Source organism: Lissotriton vulgaris, chromosome 8 (genome assembly GCF_964263255.1).
Source record: "Lissotriton vulgaris chromosome 8, aLisVul1.2, whole genome shotgun sequence".
Taxonomy (NCBI): Eukaryota; Metazoa; Chordata; class Amphibia; order Caudata; family Salamandridae; genus Lissotriton; species Lissotriton vulgaris.
The window spans coordinates 1,576,752,580-1,576,780,275 of record NC_141696.1 but is presented as its reverse complement, the minus strand read 5'-3'; the positions used below and the strand labels follow the sequence as shown (position 1 = coordinate 1,576,780,275).

Genomic DNA, 27,696 nt, shown 5'->3' with positions numbered 1-27,696 from the left:
TACCATCCCCAGCATTACTCAGGAAGATAGGGACTCCCTAGAACTGGACCCAACGGGAGAGGAAATCCAGCTGGCAATCCAGGCGTTGCAGTCCGGAAAAGCTCTGGGCCCTAACGGGATACCGGTAGAGTGGTACAAGTCCATGGCTTCAGACCTCAGTACCCCATTGCTGGCCATGTTCTTAGAAAGTAGGGATAAGCTAGAACTACCACTAGATCAACGCACGGCCACGATCGTGACGATACCCAAGCCAGGAAAACCCCCGACAGAATGCAACACATACCGCCCAATATCGTTACTGAACATCGAAGCCAAGATACTGGCTAAACTTCTGGCCACCCGCATGCTACCCCACCTCAGTACCCTGATCCACCCTGACCAGTCGGGCTTTATGCCCCACCGGAGCACTGCGATGAATCTCAGAAGGGTCCATGGAGTGCTAGCCCGGGCGCACCTCCTTGCGGAGCAGGCGGTGATTCTCTCTCTCGACGCCAAAATGGCATTCGATCTGGTGGAGTGGGAGTATCTCTTTGTGGTACTGGAACGTATGGGGTTTGGGCCGAAATACATACAATGGATACGGTTACTTTATGCGAAACCCGTGGCACAGGTGGTGGCCAACGGCCACATATCACCAAGCTTCCCACTGAGCAGGGGGACTAGGCAGGGCTGCCCCCTGTCCCCCCTGCTCTTTGCACTGGTACTTGAGCCTCTAGCCATCCAGATCAGAACCACGTCACTGTTCGCAGGCATCACGTGGGAGGAGGGGTGGGAGGACAAAGTCTCGCTATACGCAGACGACATGCTTATCTACATGTCCGCACCTGATACAGGCATCCCAGCCCTGCTTGACCTTTGTGACACGCATGGGCGCGCATCGGGATACACTCTCAACTGGTCGAAATCCACAATATTCACGTTGAAGGGCCCGGCTCCGACATTGCAGGCGAGCTGTCCATTGCTGACGACGTCGGCCTCTTTCAAATACCTAGGAATTGTCATAGCATGTGGGGAAACTGAGTTTTTTGTTAACAACCTGAAGCCACCCATAGATCGCCTGCGAGCCGATGTTAAATATTGGGCAACCCTGCCCCTGACCCTACGGGGCAGAGCGGCTCTCTACAAGATGATGGCCCTCCCACGACTCCTCTATGTCCTAGAAAATACTCCGCATTTGGTACCACCGCAATACTTTAAACAGATCGTGGCGCTGGTCACGGTCCTGCTATGGAATGCTGGCCCGGCGCGTATAGCATACGACAAACTAGTGAAAAGCTGGTACGAAGGGGGCATAGCGCTCCCCAACATCCAGCTATATTACTGGGCAGCCCAGCTCAAAATTGTAAACTACTGGATCCACGCCCCAAGAAACGACCCGGCCTATCGGGCGGACTGGTCCCAACTTGGGACGAACGGTATGCTGTCCGTACTCTATAACAAATCACAACTAAAAACGCTGATTGGCCCGACCAAACACACGGCGGCATTGTGGCACGTGGCGCAGGCCCGTCTGGGATGGACAGGTCGGATCACTAAAATGACGCCCTTATGGGACACGAAGGCATTGGGAAACCTGAGAGGCTGTAAAGGGTTTGAGCGATGGGACTCCATAGGCATATCTACCGTAGGAGACCTGTGGGATACTGACTCAGTGCTACCATTCACGCACCTACAACAACAATACAGTCTAGGACCCACAGAGACGTTTAGATACGTCCAAGTTAGACACGCATTACTACAAGCAATCCCTGCAGGCACCACTCTGCCGGACTCCTCCCCGCTGGAAGATAGGCTACTGACGGAATACATGATCCAGAGCGCCACCTCCCTTACCTATAAAAAACTGCTAAACAATCTCAAAGACCCGACACTAAAACTTAAAGAAAAATGGGAAAGGGAGCTAGGTGGAACTGACGAGTTCGAATGGAATGAAGCACTGGCCTCCCCGAAGGAGGTTGGGATCTCGAGTAAGCTCAGACTAGTACAACTTAAAATCCTACACCGCGTCTACTACACCAGGCCGCTGCTGCACAAAATTGGGAGGGCACTACACCCCTTTTGTTTGAGAGGATGCGGGGAGGAAGGGACGCTGATACACACACTATGGGAATGCCCGCACATTCGTGAATTCTGGAGGCAGATACTCCGCTCAATCTCCCAGGCCCTTAAACTGTCCATATTACCGGAACCACGTAAATGCCTTCTGAACATCTGGGACCCTAATGATCTGGGCAGGTACGAACTGATTTGGGCATCATTGGCTATGACAGTGGCTAAGCGGGACATAGCGCAGAAATGGGGGGCGCCAGAAATACCCACCGCTAGTAAGTGGGCCAAAAACATGGACATTCTCATGGTGACAGAGAGAGCTGTATACGTGCTCCGAGCGGCGCCCCGGAAATGGAACAAAGTCTGGGCGGCGTGGAACAAGTACAGAGGGGACATCTGTGAACCCTTGCCAGAAGGGGAAGACTCAGATTCGGAGGGGGAGGAGGAGTAACTGAACGGGCACGGGGGGCTGCCTCATGAACAGGACAATGCTACTATAGCGGCGCTGGCCCGGCCACACGCCACAGTGAGTGGAGAGACACGGACTACTGTAACATGTGGGTGGGTGAAAAAGGTTGCGATGACACATGGTTAAGGGGGGTAAGTTGGGAAGTTTGTTCACACTGTTCAATGGAAAAAAAGACTTCGCCATCACTGACACAGGAGGGAGGGGTTATCAGGGAACTCAATCCTGCACGTTGTAACTCACAGATGATGTATGTAATGTACCTGAGCAATGCAGGCAACGCAGTTCATGTTACGAAAAATCGCTCGTCACATATAGAAATGTTAAATTAAAATGCTATGTGGCGATCACCTAATGGAATGTATGTAACTGATAAACCACTATTCCTTCCTTCAATAAAGTTTTAAAAAAAAAAAAAAGATCAAAAAAGTTTAGTCAAAAAGTGACTAAGGGGTAGAGCTTCTCCGGATCCACGCTAGCCGGACGCAGAGCCGCGGACGACGCCTACCGACGCGCAGGGGTATTGCTACGCAAAAGTTTCCAGATCCAGTCTGACGCCTGGGGATATTCTAAGGTAAGGAATCTATCACTAACGTGTCTCTTTCATATATGAGTATTTAGGTGGCGCAATTGACACAAGGAACGTAGATTTGATGGATCTAGAAGATGAGCACAAAGAAGAGCCATGTGATCTGAAGACTGGCTGTAGACTTTGGGCACCAAAACCTGCTTGCCTGCCTGCACCAGTCTTGACAATTGTGACCAGCGACTCGTCCTGCAGCTGAACAGCTTCCAAGTAACCTGGGAGTCTGCCAGCCCTTCGCAAACTGTGAGCAATCTCCAATGGAGTAGAGGAGCTACTCCCTTGTTGTCCACCGGTGCCGCAAACGCAAAGTCTGGTTTGCCAAATTACCGCTCCCTGGACAGCCTGACACAACAAGAGGACCCAGTGCTCCTGAAGGTCAGATCTGTCTCCCCACCAAGTGAGCGGACATCAAGACCAACTGGAGCCACACAGGACAAGCACCCGGGGTACCAGGCCCCTTGCAGCAAACAGAGCCAGTGAGAGTCCAATCCGGATTCCTACTGCACCAAGACCGAGCAGTCATCAACAGACATCAGCACTGCAGAGACCCTCTTCCAGAATAGCCTAGCTGTCTTGATTTTGCTAATTTCAACCAGGGAGACGGACGACCGCAAGGCCCTAGGATGCACAGAGCCCAGACAACCTTTCCACTCTTCACCTGAGCACCCTAGCCTGGAAACCAGTGAACCGGCTGTGCCCCCTTATCTCCAGGACTCTTGTGATCAGAGCCCCCCCGTTTGGAGCTCCGGGACTTGTCCAGAAGTCCCCCTCTGCAGCATGTTTCTAGGTGCCCCCGTTCTTTCCACCGGCATAGCACACAGAGCTATCAACTAGACCGGATGCCCCAGGGCAGGTAACGAGAAACAGCTGGTGGTGCTTTGGATCCTGGCCCCCTACAACCTTAAGTTCAGAAGGAGACATCCAGAAACTAACCATAAATAACTGTATGCAAAATATGCCTTTTCTCCCATAGGGAAGCACTGCTGCCAAAAAACACATTTAAGATAACTGTTTACTTACCTGTAAAAATTCTTATTTAAAAAAGTAGCTACTTGATAACGAAGTTCTTGCTATCAAAATGTATTTAAAAACAAGTTATTTTTCTAAATATATCTCATATTGATTCTTGAGTGATGGTCTAATTTTTTGCGCTGTGAGTAAAACAAATGCTTAGCACTACCCTCTGTTAAGCCTAAACTGCTCGCCCACGCTATCACAAAAGAGAGAGTTTAGTATCATTCATTTCGCCTCTGTAAACTAATGAGGGTTGCCTGGACACTTTACACAGTGGACCTAGTTTTGGTCCACTAATTAAAGAGCCAGCTTCCTACATCTATCAGTTGTTGGGGACAAGGTGGAAGGTGCTGCAGCGAAAGAATGAAAGGAAGGGCATATGCCTGCCAAACAATTCGCGAAGCCACCTGTCCGATGGCAAGAATTGTGGGATCCTCCCTCCCACCAGATGGCTGTGCTATGCTAAGGGCACACTAACTGGTTTGCAGGTGGGGGTCACTGGGGAAATAGTGGACTGGGTGTTCTCTTGACTTGGGCAGTAGGGGATGTGGGCACCACGCCTCAACTTTAAATCTGTTGGGCACTTTGTGACGGTTGGTTTGGGTGGTGGGAAGGGGCACCTCGGCCGAAGCCTTGAGAGGAGTGGTAGGGTTGATCCTTCTGGCAAAGCGGGCAGACAAGGCCCAGAGAGCCTGCCATCAACTTGCTCTCTTTGAACTGCTTTAGAGCAGAGTCTGACTTGTGCCTAAACAGGCTAGTCCTATCGAACAGCATGCCTATGAGAGACGAGTGGCCATCACTCAAAAAAATGGGTGGACTGTAGCAAAGCATGGCGGTGAATGGCGACATTGGTGCCAGTAGCCCACCGAATGGGATTGTTGATGACCAAGGGTCAATGAATCATGAACTTGGCCAGTCATGACTGTCCTGTATAGCCTGAACGAGGACAGGTTGGAGATCATAAAAAACACCTGGATGGACTTGAGCAACTGAATTCAAAGGGCGACGCAGGGGCCAGCTGGCATGTAAAGATAGAATTGTCTTCACCCGTTCAGACTACATATCGAGGGGAGTTGTTGGGAACGTATTAGAGTCAGTCTTGCTTGCAGACACCTCCGCCAAAAGAGAGGGGTTCTGAGATTTTAAAAAAAGCAGGGTTGCCCAGGGCAGAGAGGTGGCGTTGTGCAATCTGGCGACTGACTGGGGGCTAGAGAAAGTTTTGACCCATGCCCCCTACAAAGTATCCATTAGGGCCTTGTTAAAAGGCATTTGAGCCTCAGTGGATGTTTCTCCCACTGAAGGATTTCTGTAGGAATGCTGGGCTTGACCGCCAAAGTAAAGTGGAAGGCTTGAGTCAAAAACGTTGTCTGTCCTACACATTAGCATGGCGTAGGAGGCACTCTCCCTCAGTGGCAGGACCAGGGGGTGAGAGGAGCCTCAACTCAGGGGAGGTATCAAGACCACTAGACTCTTGTAACTCATCGTACCGATTCCCTCCTCGGTGTGGCTGGCCAATCTCATTACCCATGTCGTAATCGTTGTCCAAATCAGTGTCAAACGGGGAATGCAGAGTATGTGTTCTTCCTTGTGAAAGGAGACAGCACTTTGACAGCAGCTGGGCTTGGTTGAGGTCGAACCAACTCTGACTCAAAAAGTACAATAGGTACTCTGTGTTATGCTGTCGAGGGAGATGGCATCAGTGTCGAAGTTCTTGGAAGGGGAAGGGACATTCGTGCCAAGAGTGGAGTCAGAACTGATACCGGAGGGGGCCTTGCGGTGCGCTCAGATGGTCAAACTAGTGAAGAGTGCGAACCAGCAGCAGTATTACAGGAGGGCCTCCGGGCTCCACGGGCTCCAAAGGCGCGCCAGAAGAAGATAGCAAGGATCTGATGGTTCGGAGCAAGGCTTTGTGAGCTCTTCACTGTGTTTTGGAGTGGCGGCTACTGGATCAAAACACAAACTGAACTTTCAAATTGAAGCGGTTCCATTGCGGGGGGGGGGGGCGGGGGGGGGGGGGGGGGAGGGTCATCGAATCGCAGTCACTGCAGCCCTTGTTACTCGATCCAAAGCATCAAAGGCAAACCTGATGAGGATCTCTGATAGACATCTGGTTGCGACAATCGCTACAATGTTAAAAATATGTCGCTTTGGAAGAGGACATTTCCGCTGCTCCCGTTTCTAAATTTGTTTCAGGTAAAAGGGGTCTCAAAGATATGCAAGGATGCTCCAGGTCCATTTCTGGTTGCAAGAAGAGTAAGGAAGTGCAAGAAGAGTAAGGAAGTGACATCAGCAAGCAGGAGTCGTGGCTAAATAGACTGTGCATGCCATTCCTAGGGTGGAATGCCGTCATTGTGAAGTTGCATGGCACCACCGATCAGCCCAAAGATGTACTTCTTAAAAGTGTCCAGATCAAGCTTGATGCCTGTGTTTTATTAAAACGTTGAGGAATCTGCAGCTAAAAGTCTCAGAACTTGCACACTACGCGCATGAAAGCTGGGCAGGCTACAATTAGGGCTAAAGAAGGGCTCTGGAGTAGCATAGATGACTGGTCCTTGCCCAGCAATAAGATTTAGGACTTAGAACCAATTGAGCAACACCACTTGCAGGACATTAAGACGTGTACCGCACAGAGAGGAAGGAAGATCTTAGCCTGAACTTCCATTGATGAGTTAATTTTGTAAGGAATTTGTGTCTCATCAGTATAAATTTGTACTGATCAGATTACATCGCCTTACAGCCTTAGATCAATGTTAAACACCTCTGCTGATTCATAGCTGATCCATCAAAGGCACTATGGTAGACTAATTTAAAATGTTTGATAGGTCCAAGACAAAAACAGCTGACCCAGTTATATGGTGTGCTCAAATCCAGAGCCAGAAAAATCAATCAGATAGAGAATGTGGTCTATAGTAGTGAATTTGGCAGGCTGACCCAATGATATATTGGAGTGCATCCAAAGACCACATCCAGGGGCCCTTCATGGAGTTTAGAATGGTGATTTACCCAATGCTTTTGAGTGGCTGATCCTTCTCCTACCTGGCAGCCAAGACTTGGAACTCCCTCCCCATCCACCTTCGGCTGACCCAGGACCACCTCTCCTTCAGGAAGCAGCTCAAGAACTGGCTGTTCGAGCAGTGATGTAACCCTCTCCCCCAGCGCCTTGAGACCCTCCCGGGTGAGTAGCGCGCTATACAAATGCTGTGATTGATTGATTGATTGACTGATAATCACAAGGTATCTTCCCCACCATAGGGTTCCAATAACCATGGCTAGGATTGAAAGCTGAGAAAATCGAGTTCAAACTATCTTTCTTTTTTTTTTATACAAGAAGCCTGTTTTAGCTTGGCAGAGACTGTTCACCGAATAGCATTTTTAGTACTCACCCAAATGCCAAATAGTCCTGAGGGCTAATGAACATGAGAGCCCAAAGGGACATTTGGAAGAACATGATAAATTCATGTCTGGTCACTCAATCAGGCTAGCTCTAGGCGACGCCAACTGATAGAGGAAACCAGAAACTTCTCCTCTCTTGCGTATGGCTACAGCAGCTCTTTCTTTGCTTTCAAGAGACAAAATCTCCTTGAAGATGTGCACTGGGAAGACCACCACATACTTTAGGATGCCCCCCGTCCTTTCACCTTGAGTAAGTCTCTAGCAAGGTTGCCGCAACCCATCCTACCATATTGCAAAAAGAAATATATCCATTCAAACAGCAACTGGAACCCAGGTTCTCTAGACCACCAGTGTTGAGGACTGGGCAGGCAAAATCACCATGCACATGGGTACAGGTCTGTTGTACAGCCCATTAGAACCCTTGGGCTCAAGGCTTGCTGACAATCCAAGCCAGCACTTAAGAGTTTAATAAATGCAAGACCACAAGGGCCTTTGTGAGATCTTAGAAATTAAAAAAATACTGTCATTGATACCAAAGACCAGAAGAGAAAGAGAAAAGGAAAATAAATCTTTGCAATCTACCACAGAGAGAAAATTCTGGGGATTTTGAAGCTCGTGATTGTGCAACCTGGATATGGCGAACCGGAGCACAACTTTTTTAACATTATTTTTGGTGCAGTTGTTTGAATCCTGTGAACCTGAAATAGGAAGGGACGGGCATCTTAATGAACACCAGAAATGCCACCAGGGCCATCACTTAGTGGGTTTGCAAAGCACTCGTTTAAGTAGATGTTGAATATCTGACCTATGACAAATCTGGTACGAGTCAGCAAACGTTTTGATTTCACCCTTAAGGATAGATCGATCTGACGATGTTTTGTTTTCTTTGATTTCAGTCTCATTACCTCCATGTTAGAGGCGTACATAATGAGGAGTTCCCTTTTGTATAACTGATATGACCCCGTGTTAAGAGATGTTATCACTGCTGAACTATTACTACTTCAACTAGAGATCCTAGGCCATCTTGTAAAGCGCTCTCTTACCATGGAGGGTCTGAGACACGCTATATGACATCTCACCAAAATAGAGAAAACATTCTACTGTCCTGAGAAATAACTGACCACTCCACTCAGAAAGGACTAGTTAGTGTCACACACTTGGCACTGCATAAGCGCCGGCCACAGAATCAATGAACACTAGCACTCAACACAGAAGTGAGTAAGGTTGCTACAAAAGTAGGACACGTGACAGTCGCGTTCGAAGCTCATCTGAAGCTCACCTTGGACCTTCCAGCAAACACTGCATCTCAACAGCAAACACTGACCATCATGAGGTTCTGGATGAATGTTATTCTACTCACCAGTTGTTCACTTGGAGGAGAGTGAGGTTCGTTTGCCCAGCAATTTGTTTCTTCTCATCTTCAGTAGGGTAAGGATGCTGTTAAAAATAAAGAAACTTTAAAATGGTGTTATACAAAAGAAACAAATTATATCCTTCTAACTGATGCTGTGCATAGCTCTGCCATCTCACGGTATTGCACTTTTCTAACACGTTTATATTTTGGGCTTTAATCACACCAGTATATCGAACAACTCCTCGTGAAGTCATCAAAACAAAGCTGGCTATTAGCCACACTCTTGGGTACAACAGTAAACCTCCTGAATCTGAAGAGTCTCATTTCTCTCTCCTTACCTGTTTTGAGACTACAGCTAGCGCCTCAAAGGTTAGCATTATTTTCTATGTTCTGAAACTACCAGACCATTTGGTCTCAATTTAAGAGTTAGCTTTTCAGGGATGAAACGATGGTACAGATGATTACTGTGGGTGGGTCTCACTTCCGGTGTCTCACCCAGAGCAATTACATGGCAAACAGACTGCGCATGTTAACCGCCTGTGTCTACCTTTCAAGATCAGGCCGCTGCGATGCAGTAAGGGTAAGGGGCACTTGGCTGGATACATGTGAACACGCCAGCTCGCTTGTGCTGGCTGTGCATGCGAGGCTACTGTCAAGCACAACCCTGTTACAGCGCACAGGTAGTGTGGTGCCATGGGGACTCTGCAGGATTAGGCATGCACTAATAGAGAAAGTTAGTGTGTTCGCTGTTTTGCCTGTAGTGGCACACCATTATACATATAGGGAGGGAACGGCCTAAGAGTGTAGTCTCACTTCCCCTTGCCCTACAGAGACCACGGACATATCGAATTGAAGTGTAAGCTGTGCGAGAAATCCAAATATGAAACTTCCAAAATGATTGTTTCCATATTTCCATGGCTTAGCTCAGGATCAGAGCCCAGGCCTTTGGTCATTTTGCTGTGCCCAGTTAACTAAATGGTCTCCAGCGGTAGGACAAAGGCAGCTCCACACCAAAGGAGCAATTAGCAGTACTTCTCTCAATTCCTGAGGAAGAAGAGGTGGGGAGGAATGATCTTCATCAATCGCTCAGCTGTTACACTGTACCACGGCTGGGCCTGCCTAAGCCCACTGAATAAAGGAGAGTGCCCAGACAACTGGAGCCAACCCAGAGAGGGTCCCTCTTTGAAATCCTAGTTTGTAAGTCCCGCGCAGTGATGTCAGCGAGGGGTGGAGCCGAGACCCCAGGAGCTGACGTGACCAGTGGCTTCTGGATGATGCCATCTTGGACTGTCCGTCCCAGCATGATTTACAGGAGGGTTGGGACAGGGGTGGAGAGGTGATGTGCCACCCTAGGATTGGCCAGGGTTGCCTGTCTTCTGGAACCTTCCTCTTCCCTTTAAAAAACCTTCACACAGGGATGGCTCTCTCTTGCCTGTAGATTTCTACACACTTTGCTGCTAGATACTGCCCTGGAGAACTGGAAGGAGGAACCCCTGACCCCTACTCAGGACCAAGGACCCTACCCAATTGACTCTAGGACCAGTGGGTCTCCCCAAGGGCCAGTGAGGCTGCCCCTTTGCACATCTTGAGGACCAGTTGGGGGCAATTCCTGACCCTTTCTGCACCTTGAAACAAAGATCAAGAGGAGAGTTGTCACAGGGAACCAGGAAGACCAGCTCTTTGAAGGACTGCATCACTTTGGTGGTGAGAAGGGTTGCTGTAACTGCTCCTGGTGGCCAGAACTCGCCACCAGGAGTAAAATAAGCCCCGAATCATGTCAAGTCAAGTCAAGTCAAGAGATTTATATAGCGCGCTACATACCCAGAGGGTCTCAAGGCGCTTGAAGAAGGGAGGGGAATTACTTCTCGAATATCCATGTTTTAAGTTGCTTTCTGAATGCTAAGTGGTTCTGAGTGGTTCGAAGGTGAGTGGGAAGTGAGTTCCAGTTTAGCTGCCAGGTAGGAGAAGGATCTACCTCCCATGGTGGTTTTGTTGATGCGAGGTACAGTGGCAAGGGCTTGGTTTGAGGTCCAATTTCGTAAAGTGCTTTGTGTGCGTGGGTTAGGAGGCGGAAAGTAATCCTCTTATTTACGGGGAGCCAGTGGAGGTTTTTCAGGTGCCCAGAGATGTGTTCTTTACGCGGGATGTCTAATATGAGCCTGGCTGAAGCGTTCTGGATGCGTTGGAGTTTTTTCAGGAGTTTTGCGGTGGTACCGGCGTATAGGGTGTTTCCGTAGTCCAGGCGGCTCGTGACCAGTGCGTGGGTGACTGTTTTTCTAGTTTCGGTGGGGATCCAACGAAATTTTTTTTTGAGCATACGAAGAATGTTGAAGCAGGATGAAGAAACGGCGTTGACTTGTCTGTTCATCGAGAGTGAGGAATCTAGGATGACTCCCAGGTTCCGTGCGTGGTCCGTCGGGATGGATGCTTTTCCAAGGGCCTCCGGCCACCAAGAGTCATCCCAGGCGGAGGGGGAGGTGCCTAGGATGAGGACTTCTGTTTTGTCTGAGTTCAGTTTCAGACGGCTGTGCTTCATCCATTCGGCAACTTCTTTCATTCCTTCATGCAGGTTGGTTTTGGCAGTGTTAGGGTCTCTGGTGAGAGATAGGATCAGTTGAGTGTCATCTGCATAGGAGATGATGTTGAGGTTGTATTGGCGTGCGATGGTCGGGAGGGGGCTCATGTATACGTTGAAGAGGGTGGGGCTGAGTGAAGATCCTTGTGGTACGCCGCAGATGATTACAGAGGCCTCTGACTTGAATGGTGGAAGGCGGACTCTCTGGGTTCTTCCGGTGAGGAACGAGGTGATCCATTCCAGTGCTTTTCCTTGGATTCCGACGTTTCTGAGGCGCTGTAGAAGGGTGCTATGGCAGACTGTGTCGAAGGCTGCGGAGAGGTCGAGGAGGATGAGGGCGACTGTGTCTCCATTGTCCAGTAGAGTTCGAATGTCGTCTGTTGCAGCGATGAGGGCGGTTTCAGTGCTGTGTTTGGCTCGGAAGCCGGATTGTGAGGAGTCGAGGGATTTGTTGGTTTCGAGGAATGCGGCGAGCTGGTTGTTGACCGCTTTCTCGATGACTTTGGCCGGGAATGGAAGGAGCGAGATAGGGCGGTAGTTTTTGAGTTCGGTGGGGTCAGCTGTGGGTTTCTTCAGAAGGGCGCTGAGTTCGGCGTGTTTCCAACTTTCCGGGAAGGTTGCGGAGTTGAGGGAGCAATTGATGACGTCTCGGAGGTGTGGTGCTATAATGGAGTCTGCTTTGTTAAAGATGTGGTGAGGGCATGGGTCTGTGGGGGATCCTGAGTGGATAGAGTTCATCAGACGGATGGTGTCTTCAGTGGAGGTAGGGTTCCAGTCATTGAGGGTGTTCAAGGGGGGTGGGGGTCCTGCAGGGGGTTGCGTGGGTTGGTCTTCGGGTCGGTTGTCGAAGCTGTTGTGGATGTCTGCAATTTTGTTGTGGAAGAATGAGGCTAAGGAGTCGCAGAGGGCTTGAGGGGGGGTGATGTCTTTGGAGTTGGCTGAGAGGTTGGTAACTTCCTTGACGATGTTGAATAATTCCTTGCTGTTGTGGGCGTTGCTATCTAGTTGGTCCTTGAAGGCGGCTTTCTTGGCATTCCGGATCAGTTGGTGGTGAATGCGGGTGGCGTTTTTGAAGGCGTCTTTGGTGTTGGTGTTTGGGTCTTTTTTCCAGGCCTTCTCAAGGGAGCGACAGAGTTTCTTGGATTTCTTAAGATTATCGTTGAACCAGGAGGCCTTCTTGCTGCCTAGTTTGGTTTGTCGTTTTTTCAGTGGTGCTAGGATGTCGGCACTGTTGGATAACCATTGGGTGAAGTTAGTGGCTGCTTGGTCGGGGTTTGAGGGGTGGGCGGGGGGGTATTGAAGAAGCGATGAGGAGATCTGGTCGATGGTGATTTTGTTCCAGTTTCTCTGCAGAGTGGGTTGGGGGTGGTTGTTGAATGTGGACTTGTTGTAGGTAAAGTGAACGCAGCTGTGGTCAGTCCAGAGGAGAGCTGTGGTGTGGCTGAAGGAGACGTGTTTGCTGGAGGTGAAGATAGGGTCGAGTGTGTGACCTGCGATGTGGGTGGGGGTAGTGACAAGTTGTTTAAGTCCGAGGTTGGCGAGGTTGTCCAAGAGGGAGGTGGTGTTGCGGTCGTTTCTCTTTTCAAGGTGAAAGTTGAGGTCTCCCAAAAGGATGTAATCCTCGGAGGGGAGCGCGTGTGGAGTGATGAAGTCCGTGATGTCTTCACTAAATTGTGCGCGGGGTCCTGGTGGCCTGTAGAAGAGGGTGCCTCTGAGTGTGGTCTTGGGGTCGATGTGGATCTGGAAGTGAAGGTGTTCAGTGTTGGCGAGATTGGCGTCTGAGCTGGTTGAGATGCGGATGGATTTCTTATGGACGATAGCGATGCCTCCTGTTTGGTCGGTCCGGTCCTTACGGATGATTTTATATCCTTCCGGGATGGCAATGGTGATGTCTGGGGCTGAGGAGGCGTTCATCCATGTTTCTGTTAGGAAGGCGACGTCCGGAGTGGTGGTGTCTAGTAGATTCCAGAGGTCAATGGCGTGCCTGTGGACTGAGCGGGTGTTGAGCAGGATGCATTTTAGGTGGTTGGGGTCGGATATCTGTTGTGTGTTCGTAGATGAGGAGTTGTTCTTGGTGCCGTCGAACTTGCAGGAGTTGCAAGAGAAGGGTCCATGGGTGTGTCCAGGAGCGGCTTGGACGCAGTTGGGGGAGCGGCCGGGGTTAAGGGCTAGGAGGGTGGTGGCATCATAAGTAATGCGGGAGGGGAGGGTGGTACGGGGGCCAGGGGGTCTGGCGCTGGGCGCGGTCCAGGCGCGGACGGGCGTAGACGGGCTTACCATTGGCGCACCTTCGGCGCGAATGGGGCGCGATCGCTGCGCGTGAACGCTGCGCGCAAAAGCCACTGTCATAAGTGGATAGTTGAAGGGGAGGGGCGAGGCAGGCTCAGCTGGGAGGCGGGAGCGTGATTAGAGGGACGGGCTAGGACGTCACAGGAAGCAAATGGCTGCAACAACAACAAACACTTAACGCAGGGAGAGGTTGGGGCGAGCAGTGGGGCGCTATGATCAAAATATATATTTTAGAAAAGAAATGGCTGACATAGAGTAGCGCTATGAGCACAGCACATTAAGAGTGACAAGCGGCGCTATGAAATTGGGCACAGAGCAATCACAGAGCAGCAATCACAAAGCAGCAAAGCAGCGCTGAGGACTGAGCGAGTCAAATGCACAATGCGGCGCTATGGTAGTCCAGCTGAAGAATGCAGATATTACAAGCAGCGTGGGAGAAGCGCTACGATACCCAGCAGGAGAACAGAGGGGAGCAACCGGATCTGCACGAGTCAGGACGGTCCAAATCGGTCCAACGGGGCCCGAGTAAGGAAAATGCTACTTACCTGGTATGCATCTGTTCTTGGCATGCAGAGCTGTAGAATCTCATGCTTATGCATAGATCGCCATCTAGTGTTGGGTCTGGATGTTTGCACTTTGTTTTTCTTCGAAGAAGTCTTCCTAGTCACAAGGTAGGTGACTCCTCCTTTCAGTGCTAGTGCGCATGGTCACCAACTCCATCTTCAGATTGTTTTCTCGCAGAGAGTGTAGAATGGAGTAGTAGTAAAAAATAGAGATGTCCATGTGTATGTATGAATAGTACCAAGAGCACTACAAGAACTGCAGGTACCCGGGGAGGTGGGTGGGCGCATGAGATTCTACAGCTCTACATGCCAAGAACAGATGCTTACTGGGTAAGTAGCATTTTCCGTTCTAGGCATGTGAGCTGTAGATTACATGCTTATGCATGGACTATACAGCAGTCTCCCCTTAGCGGTGGCTATCCTGTAACTGATGGAGTTGTCTGAAAAAGCGTTTGAAGTGCTGCTTGGCCCACATTAAATTTTTGTCTTGCTAACACATCTACACAATAGTGCTTGGTGAATGTGTGTGGTGTGGACCATGTTGCAGCTTTGCAAATGTCAGTAATAGGGATGTTGCCTAAAAAAGCCATAGTAGTCCCTAGCTGACGAGTGGAATGTGCTCTAGGAGGTACCGTTTGAGTCCTTTTGGCTTTTGCATAGCAAATCTGAATACATTTAACGATCCACCAAGCAATACCTGATTTGGATATAGGATTGCCCTTGTGAGGTGGTGCAAAAATGACAAATAGTGAACGCTAACTTCCAACTATGTAAAAGATTGTATACTGCTGTAAATGTACAAGTGACAACGGTTACATTATCAATAAAATTATTAATTAAAAAAAAAGCGACAAATAGTTGTTTAGTTTTATGAAAAGATTTTGTTCTTTCAGTGTAATACAACAGTGTTCTTCTAACATCTAAGGTGTGTAAAGCTCGTTCTGCCACTGAGTCAAGTTGAAGGAAGAAAACTGGTACTTCAACCGACAGTTCGGTAGGAATTAGGATTGGTACGAAGGACCACTTTATCTTTGTGTAGTATTAGTAGCAAAGTTACCTGTATATCAGAGCCCAAGACAACAGAAGAATAGGATTCAAATCATACTTTTAGTAGAAAATATATATTTTTATTGATTTTTGTGCAGTTAGTCATCTCTAAAAAACATTCAAGGCTTATATATTCAGGGATAGATAAAAACAATCAATACCATTTTTCATTTTATGTAAAGGAAGAAACATCTTCATAATATCAAGTGTTCCACTCACTCCGGGGCAATTCAGGGGGTTCAACAGACACTCATATCTTCAAGGCGCTACCACCAAGAACGGCAACATTATACCACCTAATTTGCCTTCTCACAGTTGCACCCCCGTCCATGCAACCATTAGTCCATCTTTTTCTGTTGCAGGCCATGCGAGATCTATCTCTCTGAATTGCCTGAGTGTGTATGAGTGTGAATGACCCCTTGAAGATATGAGTGTCTGTTGAACCCCCTGAATTGCCCCGGAGTGAGTGGAACACTTGATATTATGAAGATGTTTCTTCCTTTACATGAAATAAAAAATTGTATTGATTGTTTTCATCTATCCCTGAATATATAAGCCTTGAATGTTTTTTTAGAAATGACTAACTGCACAAAAATCAATAAAAATATATATTTTCTACTAAAAGTATGATTTGAATCCTATTCATCTGTTGTCTTGGGCTCTGATATACAGGTAACTTTGCTCCTACTTTAACAGAATTGGATCCTCTAGAGGACCACTTGTTACTTACCCTGGCAGGGTGTTCTTTTCTATTTGTGTTTTGATCCCCTCCCTTCCTGCCTGTATCCACTATTGCCTTGGGGAGCCCCCTTCTATTGTGTATATATATCTTCTATGGTTAGTGCCTGAAGTTCACCCACCCTCCTCAATGAAGTGATTGCAATGAGGAAAGCTGTTTTCCAAGTAAGGCTCTGTAGTTCACATTTGTGCATGGGCTCTAATTGTGGCCCATTAACCTTGTGAGAACTATATTAGGATTTCAGACTGGGGCAGGAGGAAGTCTTGGGGGTATAACTCTTTTTAGTCCTTCCATAAATGCTTTGATTACAGGCACTCTAAAGAGGGATAAATGTTGCCTATTTTGACGATAGGCTGCAATTGCAGCGAGATGCAGTCTGATGGATGTATAGGCCAATGATGACTGCTGCAAATGTAAAAGGTAGCAGATAATGTTCTGTATGGAAGCATCAAGAGGGTTGATGTTATTGTTATTGCAATAGATAACAAATCACTTCCATTTGGCAGCGTAGCAAGCTCTTGTGGTAGGCCTTCTGACCTCTTTAATAATGTACATTCAGTCTGGTAGAAGGTTCCGATAACCAAACTCTAGGACTTAAGGAGTCAGATCGCGAGGTTCAATTGTTTGGGGTCTGGTAGTTTGATTTCTCCATGGCTCTGTGTGAGGAGATTAGGAGTTAAATGTAATTTTTGGTGCGGTACCAGAGAGAGTTCCAACAGAGTTGTGAACCAGGGTTGACGTGCCCATGTTGGAGCCAATAGGATTGGCGTGAGTGATGTTTGCCAGAGTTTCCGAACCCCTTATGGAATGAGTGGGAGAAATGGAAAAGCGTAAGCAAATATCCCTGACCCGTTCATACATTGAGCATTGCCTTTGGATAACAGGTGTGGATACCTGGAGGCGAAGCCTTGACTTTTTGTGTTTTGGGGTGTTGCAAACAGATCTATGTGAGGGACTCCCAAAGCTTGGAATCAGGAGTGTAGAACTTGAGAGTGAAGTTCCCATTCGTGTATTTGATACCTCTGCCTGCTAAGGAGGTCCACAATCTTGCTGTTGACTCCTGGTAGGAGATAGATTTTGTGGTGAATAGCTCACTTCTAGCTGTCCTGGGCTAAGTGGGACAGTTGGAGAGAGTGCCCCCCCCCCCTGTTTCTGTATGTAATACATGGCTGTCATGTTGTCGGTTCAAACTAAGACAGTTTTGCCAGACAGGTGATCTTGAAAGGCTTTGAGAGCAAGAAAGATTGCCCTGAGCTCTAAATGGTTGATGTAGAGCAACCCTTTGTGGGTGGCTCCACAGACCTTGCAATGTGTGTTGTTAAAGACTAGCTCCCCATCCAGTTAAGGGACGCGTCCGCTGTTAATACTGTTTGTGGAACCGGATCTATGAACGGCCACCACTGCAGAGAGCGTTGAGTACGGCCGCTTACCAACACTAGATCGGTTAATAGACCGTGCGACTGGTTCCACAGACTGGCTAAGCATACTTGAAGTGGACGCATGTGTAGCCTGGCATGGGAAACAATCATGATCATGATGCAATACGCCAGCATTCCAAACAGTTGCATAAAAACTCGAGCTGAAAGTGACCGATTGGCTTGAAACTGGCGAATTAACGCCTGAATGTTTAGGATTCTGTCTGCGTTGGGAAAGGCCAGAGCCCTTTGAGTATCTAAGGTGGCTCCTAGGTAGTTGTGAGTTTTGGCTGGCTGCAGATTTTATTTTACCACACTGACTGTAAACCCCAGTTGGTGAAGTAACTGAATGGTCACGGAAGTGTGCTTGCGGCATTGTTGATACGTGCCAGCTTTGATGAGCCATCGTCCAGGTATGGGAAGACATGTATGCTTTGTCTTCTCAGATGAGTAGCTGCTTCCGCCAGACACTTTGGGAAGACTCTGGGGGCAGTGGTGACTCCAAATGGGAGTACCTCGAATTGGTAATGTTTACCTGCTAATACAAACCTGAGAAATTTGCGATGAGCCGGGTGGATTGGAATATGAAAGTAGGCGTCCTTTACGTCTAGAGTAGACAGAAAGTTGTCCTTTTGCAAACGTGGTAGTACCTGTTGAAGTGTTACCATGTGGAAAAGATCTGACTACATGTAAAAATGTAGTTCTCTGAGATCTAATATTGGTCTGTGTGAGCCGTCCTTTTTGGAAATTAGGAAGTAAAAAGAATACACGCCCGCCCTTGACGTTGTGGTGGTATGGGCTCTATGGCTCCTTTTAGTAGTAGGATTGTACCTCTTGTTTGAGGAGGTGTAGGTGATCCGATGAAAGTTTGTGTGACTTTGGAGGAGTGTTGATGAACTCCAGGCAATAACCAGAATGGATATTTTGTAGAACCCATTTGTCTGTTGTTATTGACTGCCATTTTGGCAGGGAATGTGACAGTCTTCCCCCGACAAGTGCTAAATGGCCGGGGGGGGGGGGGGGGGGGGGGGGGGGAGGAATAGGGGGGTAAGGGGGGGGGGGGTAGTGCGGACAAGTCACTGCTTTGTATTGGAGGGAGAGGTGCATGTGCTAGAACCTCTGCATTTGCTGTTGTTCCCTCTGTAACCCCCTCTGACGTCATTTTTAGAGCAGGAGGGTTGATTATTGCCCTTGTAAGTGGATGCAGTTTCCGAGGAAATGTTTTTGAACTCTGCTCGATAGAAGGAGCGCCGAAAGAAACCACAGCCTTGTATAGATTGAAGGGCTCCCATTGATTTAGCCACTTTAGTATCTTTCTTCATCTTCTCCAGTGAAGAATCTACTACTGGCCCAAAGAGATGCTCTTTATCAAAGGGTGGGTTTAATATGGAGGTTCGCAGCTCAGGTTTGAAACCAGATATGTGCAGCCATCAATGTCTTCATAAAAGTACACTAGTGCTCACTGCTCTAGCAGATGTGTCAGCTGCATCTGGGGAGCACCTGATTTGTTTTTTTGAAATTAATTGTCCCTCATGTATTATGCCTTGCTCTTTAGGTTTATGTTCTTGGGGTAGAATTTGCATGAGTTGTTCCATTTCTACCAATGCCCACAGTCGTATTTTGCCGGTAACGCCTGCGTATTAACTATGCGCCAGAAGTTAGGCTACCCTTTTACCTGATGGCTGGGTTCAAACTGGAATGGCAAGGTGAGCGAAAAAACAAAGGATTTAGGCCCAGATCTCTGTACTGGGGTGAACGTATGACATTGTTCTGCATTCTGTCCATCACCTGTTGTTTTTTACCCTTTTACCTGAAGCATCGAGAAGCTTTGATACCTTATCTGGGGGTGGAGCATCTCCAGTAGTTTGGGAGGTTGCCCTTTTAAGTGCATTGGAAACTACCAATGAGACTTTGGTAGTCCACTTATCTACACTGGATCAGATGGTGCAGGCTTATATTTTATCATCCACCCTGGGGTAATGATACGTGCCCTGACTGGATCCTTTAATATGTCGTCCACATGCCTGATTGATGGGTAACATATGTGTAGACTTTTGTGTACTTTTGAGTGTCTCAAAAAGAAAATCCTCTTCGAGGGATTCTTTGTGGAGCTGCACCCCATGGTAATTGGCAGCCCTGCCTAGTAACTCAATATAACCTACACTGTCGTCTGTTGGAGAGGGCCTAGTAGGATATAGGTCCGGGTCATTGTCTGTGGGCGGGTCAGTGTTGTAGGCGTCCCAGTCGTCAGTAGGTCCCGGTTGACCATCATCATTATCATCATCCCCGTCACCTTGGTTGTCAGGTGTATGTGGTGGTGAAGTTGGTACAGGAAGAGACTTAGGAGAAGGTGGTGATGGAAGAGGAGGAGGAAGAGGCGTAGGAAAAGGGTTAGTTCCAACAGTTCTCTTCTTTAATGTAATGTGATATTCCTCTTCAGTATCAGTCCTTCTCTTTAAGGTCACCTTGGTGGTAATATGTCCAGTTTTAGGATGTATGTAAAGCACCATCTGTTTCGGGTCCGGTTTGTCGAGCAGATTGTCGTAACTGTGCTTTTTTGGTGATTTTAGGGCATCAGTCTGTTTGGGTGCTGAAGTTTTCGGTACCAGCGGCTTAGGGGTTGGTGTCTTTGGATCCGAAGTGTTTCTCAGTGCCGAGTGGTGAGGTTCGGATCCAGACTTGGGCTTCGATCCCGAAGGCTTTGGCTCAGTGCCCTACTTGGAGTGAAGCTTCTCGGAGACGGAAGGCTTTTTGGATAGCTTCAGTGCCGAGCCTGAAGGCGGGGCGTCGAAAGCCTGTTCACGGTGCTGATCGGGGCCTGATGGCACGGATTAGTCCGGAGCCTTCTTTCTAACTGGTTGACTTGGGAGTTGGAGAGCAGAAGGGACTGTACTTCCAGTATGTTGTCCATGTGGGATGTCGTCATCCTGGTCGGAGTCCTCCTCTGAAACGTAGATCGGGTCCTGCTCCTCCTCGGCCCGATAGCATCGCCGGCTTCTTCTTCCGATTCAGGTCCAAAGAGGTCCGGAACGGAGCCTGGGTGTTGGCTAATGCATATTACATCGTCGAGTCCGACGGTCGCGAAGCAACTTCTGGGAGCAGAAAGCCTTACACGCGTCGCAGTCCTGTTCTTTGTGTTCTGGTGACAAACACAGGTTCCACACTTCGTGTGAGTCGGTGCGCGGGTATTTAGCTTGGCACAGAGGGCCGTATTTAAAGGGAGTTTGTTCCATCGACAGCAAGTCGAATGGAGGCGGTTAGTTCCGACGGCCTACCACAATTTTTCTGATCGAAAGAGTTTCTTTAGAAACCAACACAATACGCAAAGAATGGACTACGCAATTGGAAACAATACCTTCGAGGGTGAGTGTTCTACGCACTGAGGGAATACGGAGGATGGGTGTAGAACCGGAGCGCAGCGAGTAACATCGGAACCCGATGGCGGGAAAAAACAATCTGAAGATGGAGTTGATGATCATGCGCACTATCACCGAAAGGAGTCGTCACCTACCTCAAGACTAGGAAGACTTCTTCAAAGAAAAATAAAGTGCAAACATACGGGCCCAACACTAGATGGCGGTCTATGCCTCAGCATGTAATCTACAGCTCACAAGCCTCGGACTGGCATTTTCAATTTTGGCGACCTTTGAACTTGTCTGCCACCGAGTCCCCTGGGATGGGCCAAGGCTGAGGGTCAGGGCATAGAAGATACAAAAATAAAGTGCACCAGAAAGGGGTTGTGTGGGGCCCCCTCTCCTGTTTCTGCTCTTCTCCCGGGGACCTCATCCCCGGGGATGTTTTATCTTAGGGGGGCGGGACCTCATACCCATCCCCTGATGCCTCAAAAGGCAGGGGAACAAAGAAGGATGGTGATGGAGCGCCGTCATGCTCCCCCGCGAAAAGCAGAGAGGGGCTCAAGACCCCATCTCTGGGCCGATGTCAGGGAAGGCCAGCCACAGCGCGTGTCTGCCCTCAGAAGGAGTAGTTTCTGTCCTGTAACTCCAGTTCTGTAGTAGGGGTATCTCTGTTATAGTCATAATCTAGTGAATAGTCCCTAGACCTCGGAGCAATCAAACATAATCTCTTAAGCTGTCTAACAAAGCAGTCCGGCACAGACACTTAAGAGAGAATTTAAAGACATATAATGCAGCCTACATCCACAGGCTACACTGTCCAGTACTTCAACTAGACATTCCACCAAAACCACACACAGCACAGCCTGCCAATTTTTCTACATAGAGAAAAATTTCCCCTTTAACCAACAAAGCCTCTGGAATGATAGAGAGGAAGGGAAGGACAGACAAGCCCCATAGGCTGCCAATATGTGGCTCAAAAAGGGATACCGTGCCTTTAAGAAAACCTTCTAGAACTTTCTCAGTATCCCAGAATGCCCAGCAGGTCCCATTTACTTTCAGTTCTTTTTGAAGGCGTATAACGCCAGACCTGTAGCATTCCGAACATAAACATCTGTCTCCACTGGGGAGGAGGGCGGGCGCTTATGACTACAACAGAGATACCCCTACTACAGAACTGGAGTTACAGGACAGAAACTACTCCTTCTGTAGTAGGGGATCTCTGTGTATAGTCATAATCTAGTGAATAGAATGGCAAGCACATCCCCACACCAAAGCGCAGTGGAGAAACGTGAAATAACACCACTATTGTGCGAACAGATTTCGCAGCGAAGCCTGCCCAACCTGAGCGTCTGCCCTGGAATCTGTGTCCAGACAGTAATGCTTAGCAAAGGTATGGACCGACTTCCAAGTGGCCGCCCTGCAGATTTCTGCAATGGGAACATTACGTAACAAAGCCGTCGTGGCAGCTTTGCCTCTGGTGGAATGAGCCTTAGGTTTACCCCCTAAGGTCTTATTAGCCTTTTGATAACACAACTGTATACAGGACACAATCCACCTCGAAATAGACTGTTTTGAGGTAGCAAGACCTGTTCTGACCGATCCATAGTTGATAAACAATTGGTCTGACCTACGAATATCCTTGGTTTTATCCAGATAACATTTCAACACCCTCCTGACATCCAGGGAATGTAGAGACCTTTCCGCTGGAGATGAAGGATTCTGAGAAAACGTAGGTAAAGTTATGGTCTGGTTAACATGGAAATCAGAAATAACCTTAGGAAGAAATTTAGGGTGAGTACGCATAACAACCTTAGCAGCATGAAATACAGTATAAGGTTCTTGGCAACACAACGCCTGAATTTCACTAACCCTGCGGGGCGATGTAATGGCCACGAGGAACGCCGCCTTCCAGGACAGGTGCTGCAACGGAGCCTTATGAATAGGTTCAAAAGGTTCTTTCATCAATCTGGACAGCACCACATTCAATTCCCATGAAGGCGAAGGAAGCCTGACAGGAGGAAACACTTTCTTCAAGCCTTCCAAAAAATCCTTGATCACAGGGATCTGGAAGAAGGAAGTCTGTGAAGAGCTTTTCCTGCAGGCAGTCAGCGCAGCAAGATGAACCTTAATGGAATGGACATTAAGGCCAGACTGCGCCAAATGCAGAAGATAAGGAAGGATGACATTCTCATTACACGTCGTAGGGTCATAGTTCTTGGACTCGCACCAGATGCAAAACCTCTTCCACTTGTACTCATAAGAAGTCCTACTGGAAGGCCTCTTGGCTTCCTTCAGTATGTCCATACAATCTGCAGGGAGATTCAAATGACCATATTGCACTATCTCAGGAGCCATGCCGCCAAACTCAAAGACGAGAGATTGGGGTGCACCATCTGCCCCCCGAACTTCGTGAGAAGGTCCTGCCGGCACGGCAGCCGAATGTGAGGAAGGAGAGACCGGCGAAGCAGGTCCATGAACCACCACTTCCTGGGCCATTCCGGGGCAATCAGGATCATCCGCGCCCTGGACCAGCTTGATGAGCACCGCCGGAATCAGGGGAATGGGTGGAAAAGCGTACAGAAAGCTGTTCGACCAGTTGATCCATAACGCATTCCCCAGCGTTCCCTGCTGGTAGTACCTGGATGCGAAGTTTCGGCATTTGCTGTTTTCGGCGGTGGCGAACAGATCCACGTCTGGAGTGCCCCACCTGTCGAAGACGTCTCCGAGCACTTTGTCGTTTAAGACCCATTCGTGGTTTTCCTGGATCAGTCTGCTCAGTGCGTCTGCCTGAACATTCTGCACACCTGGTAGATGAGTAGCCGTTATCGTCAGTCCTCTGGCAAGAAGCCAGTGCCAGATTGCCTGTGCCTCCTGCGACAGGGTGCGCAATCTCAAGCCCCCCTGCTTGTTGAGGTAATACATCATGGTCGTATTGTCCGTCTGTACAAGCAGAGAGTTGGTCTGGAAGGACGAATGAAAGGCCTTCAGTGCCAAGTGAACAGCTCTGCGTTCCAGAAAATTGATGTGATACGTGGACTCCGTCTGAGACCAGGTTCCCTGGATCTGTAACTCCCCGGAATGTGCTCTCCAGCCGTGGAGAGAAGCATCCGTCACGATAGTCTGAGTGGGAATGTCCTTGTGTAAGGGAGCCCCCTTGAGGAGATTCTCCACTGAACACCACCATTTCAGAGACTGTAGAGCATGCAGAGACAGTCGTATCCTGTAATCCCAGTTGCCTCTCCTCTGGTCCCACTAATCCTCCAGACACTCCTGCAGCGGTCTCATGTGAAGCCGTGCGTGTGGCGTGAGGAAGATACAGGAGGCCATCGACCCCAGTAGAGAAGACACCGTCCTCACTGTCGTAGATGGAGAGGTCATAAGAGCCTGAGCCTTCCGAAGGAGTGATAAACGTCTTTCCTCCGAAGGAGACACGCTTGCAGACAGCGTATTGATGGTGGCTCCCAAGTACTGTAGGCATTGAACCGGAGTCGGGACAGACTTGGACATGTTGATGTGCAACCCCAGCTTGTTCAAGAGAACGGACGTCTTCTGGAAGTGCGCTTGAGCTTCCGAAAAGGAGGATGTCTTGATCAACCAATCGTCCAGGTACGGGTAGACAAACACCTTGTTATTTCTCAGGTGTGCCGCCACCACTGCCATGCATTTGGAAAACGTCCGGGTTGCTGACTTTAGCCCGAACGGCAACACTGTGTATTGATAGTGATTGGTGCTGACTCGGAATTGCAGGAACTTCCGGTGCTTCTGAGCAATGGGCCCGTGGAAGTACGCATCCTGTAGGTCTATCGCGCACAGCCAGTCTCCCCTTTGCAGCTGAGGGTAAATCTGGTGCAAAGACAGCATGCAAAACTTTTCTCTGCGAATCCACTTGTTTGTTTGTCGCAAATCCAGAATAGGCCTGAATTCGTTCTTGTCCTTTTTTTTGTTGGACTAGAAAGAACCGTGAGTATAGACCTCTTCCCCTTTGAGATAGAGGGACGTCTTCTATCGCCCGTTTTCTTAACAGGGTATCGGCCTCCGCCTGGAGCTCGCGCAGCTGAAACTGCGAGCAAACCGGTGGAATTGCTGGAGGCGGGCTGGTGAACTGAAGACTGTATCCATGGCAAACAATATTCAGCACCCACTTGTCCTGAGTAATTTTTTCTCCACTCTGCCAGAAAATATTGAACGCTTCCTCCCACCGGAGCGGGTAACGGATGACGGAAAAGTAATCGCTCAGGGCCTAGACCCGGCCAGGCCTTTGGTCGCGGTGGCAGACTGCTGACCACCCCTGCCTCTCTGACGTTTCTGGAAGGGCTTCCTCTGGAACTGATGCTGCTGCTGCTGCTGTCCAGACTGTTGACCTCGCCCTCTGCCCTGCGCCCCGTACCATCTCTAGAACGAGCAGTAGTTCTTCTGGTCTTTGGGCTTCTCCAAGCCCACTGCCATCAGAGTCTCAGCCTCCGCCTTCATGCAGGCCATCTCATCGTCGGCGTGTTTCCCGAATAGGGTCTCGCCCGAGAAGGGCAGGTTGGCCACCCTCTGCTGGGCTTCCGGCTTCAGTGATGTCAATCCGAGCCAAGCGTGGCGCCTCTGATTCACTCCATGGCAGTACCCGTGGGCTGCCAGGAGCGACGAGTCTGCAGCAGCGCTGATCAGCTGGTTCGACACCAGCAATCCCTCATTCAGGATCTCCATAAAATCCTCCTTTTCCCGTGGAAGGAGGTCGACGAACTGTTGGAGGGACTCCCAAAGCGCCCGGTCATAGCGCCCCAATAGCGCAGATGCACTGGCAGCCTTCACAGAGGTAGCGGCCGTCCTGCACACCTTCCTGCCCGCTGAATCCAGCCAGCGACTCTCCTTGTCCGGAGGCACATTGGAGGACGGGGTGGTGGCATGTTTCCTTGCCGCCGTCACAATTACGGAATCCGGAGTTGGATCCAACCGGAGGAAAGCCGGGTCCGCATCAGGAGCCTTGTACTTCTTTTGCAGCCTGGAGAGAGCTGCTTTTGTCACCGCCGGAGTGAGGAAGAGCTCCTTGGCGGGCTCCACCAATCCAGGCACCAAAGGCAACAGAGGCCTCAATAGGTGCTTCTTGTGGAGAGTCTCAAATATTACGGAGGTCGTAGGCGTGGGCACAGTCAGTTGGATGCCCAGCTTGCTCGCACCCCTCAACAAGACTTCCTGAAAAGAGACCACGTCATCCACAGGGGAGACCCTCGTCCGAGGGGATCCTGATAGAGTTGGCGAATAATCCCTTGCGCTGGACGACTCTGTGCTGTACCTAGATCGACCCTCCTACGGTGTCGTCTTGATCTCGTCGATGAGCGACGGCGACTCCTGGATCTCCCTCTCCGTCCGGAGCGAGATCTAGGTCTCCTAGGCCTTGGGCGTCCGCGGGTGCTTGCGGAGGCGCCTGCGGTTTTGCGGGTGCCTGCGGCGGTGGCGGCCTGACCGGGGACCTCGGCCTAGGTGCCCCCTTAGGCAGCGTAGGGAGGAGCGGCAGTGAAACCGACCTCGGCCGTGGCGGTGAATGTGGAGGAACAGGAGGAGGTGGTGGCGAAGGCGTGCGCGGCGGCGGCTCCTTAGGCAGTGGAGGAGGAGGAGTAGGTGACTTCGGCTTGGGAGGAGAGTACACCACAGAGTACACCGAGCCCGGTGACTCTCTCAACTTCTTCCTTGGCGTAGGCGACCGAGAGGCAAGGCCCCCCGTCGGTGATCGACGTCGCCGTCGTGCCCCTCAGGATCAGGAAGGACTCCTAGCTCCAGAACGCCTCCTGGAGGATGATCTCTTCCTCTTAGGCATCGAGCGCCTCTTCGCCGTCTAAGAACGCCTCCTCGATGTTGACGAATGTCTTCTCGGCGTCGACCTATGCCTCGACGACAGGCTTCGTCTCCCCGACGCTGAAGGTCTGTGCCTTGACGGGGTCCTTCTCGACGCCGTTCGCCGAGTTGACGTCGAGGGCGAACGGCGGCGTCGCCTTGACGGCGAGCGCCGAACAGACGCCGAGGGCGAACGGCGGTGTCGCCTCGAAGGCGAGCGCCGACGCAGACTGGAATCCTTACGACGTCGAAGTGTCGACGATGAAGTCGTAGATGATGGCGCCGACGATGTCTTCGGCGGCGACCTCGACGGCAGTCTCGACAGCCCCCTCGACGCCGAACGTCAACTCCAACCAGAGCCCTGGGGAGACGGGGAGAAGACCGCCGTCATGCCTCTCGACGCAGTCGTCGATGGGATGGACGTCGACGGAGAACGGCGACGTTTTCTGGCCTTCTTGACGCTGGGGAGCCCCCAAGAGGCCTCAGCATGGGCAGAGGAAGCAGATCCAGCATGCCCAGACCCACCTTGACTCTGCAGCCTTCTTTCTTCCAGTCCTTGGAGCCTGATCTTCTTTCTGTCTCTCAGGATCCTGGAGGAGAAGGTCTGGCAAATCTCACACTTCTCAGGCAGATGAGTAGAAGGGAGGCACAGGTTACACTCAAGGTGTGGGTCCGACTTGGGCTTCTTCCTTGAGCACTCAGGGGATTTGTGAGAAGGTGGCCTGATATGCAGTGCTCACTATTCTAGTGAACACTATGTATCAGTCCAGCAACCCTTATTGATGATTGGTTGTAAGTCAACCTTATAGACCAGCTATCCTAGTAGCGTGGATACGAGCAGTCTAAGGCTAAAGACTCGAGAGGGCGCGTTAAGCCAGCTGTTTACCACACATATACCCCTTGAATACCAAGTGAAAGGACACCACACAAGTGTTATGAAAATAAACAGGTATTTATTTAAAGATCACAACAGCCCTGTACTCTTTATGAGGACAGGGTACTAAGCACAAACCAAAACTCTTACAAAAAT

At 49.6% G+C, this 27,696-nt stretch overlaps 1 protein-coding gene across 2 annotated transcripts in view; it reads right to left on the bottom strand.

Moving 5' to 3' along the window:
* The window catches only part of PKNOX1 (PBX/knotted 1 homeobox 1), a 362,665-nt gene that overhangs the window by 62,500 nt on the left and 272,469 nt on the right, over positions 1-27,696 (bottom strand). For both annotated transcript variants that reach the window (XM_086935872.1, XM_086935873.1), the window contains one exon: positions 8,869-8,945. In XM_086935872.1, the coding sequence (XP_086791998.1) occupies positions 8,869-8,945 (77 nt within the window). The remainder of the gene's footprint in view (positions 1-8,868; positions 8,946-27,696) is intronic.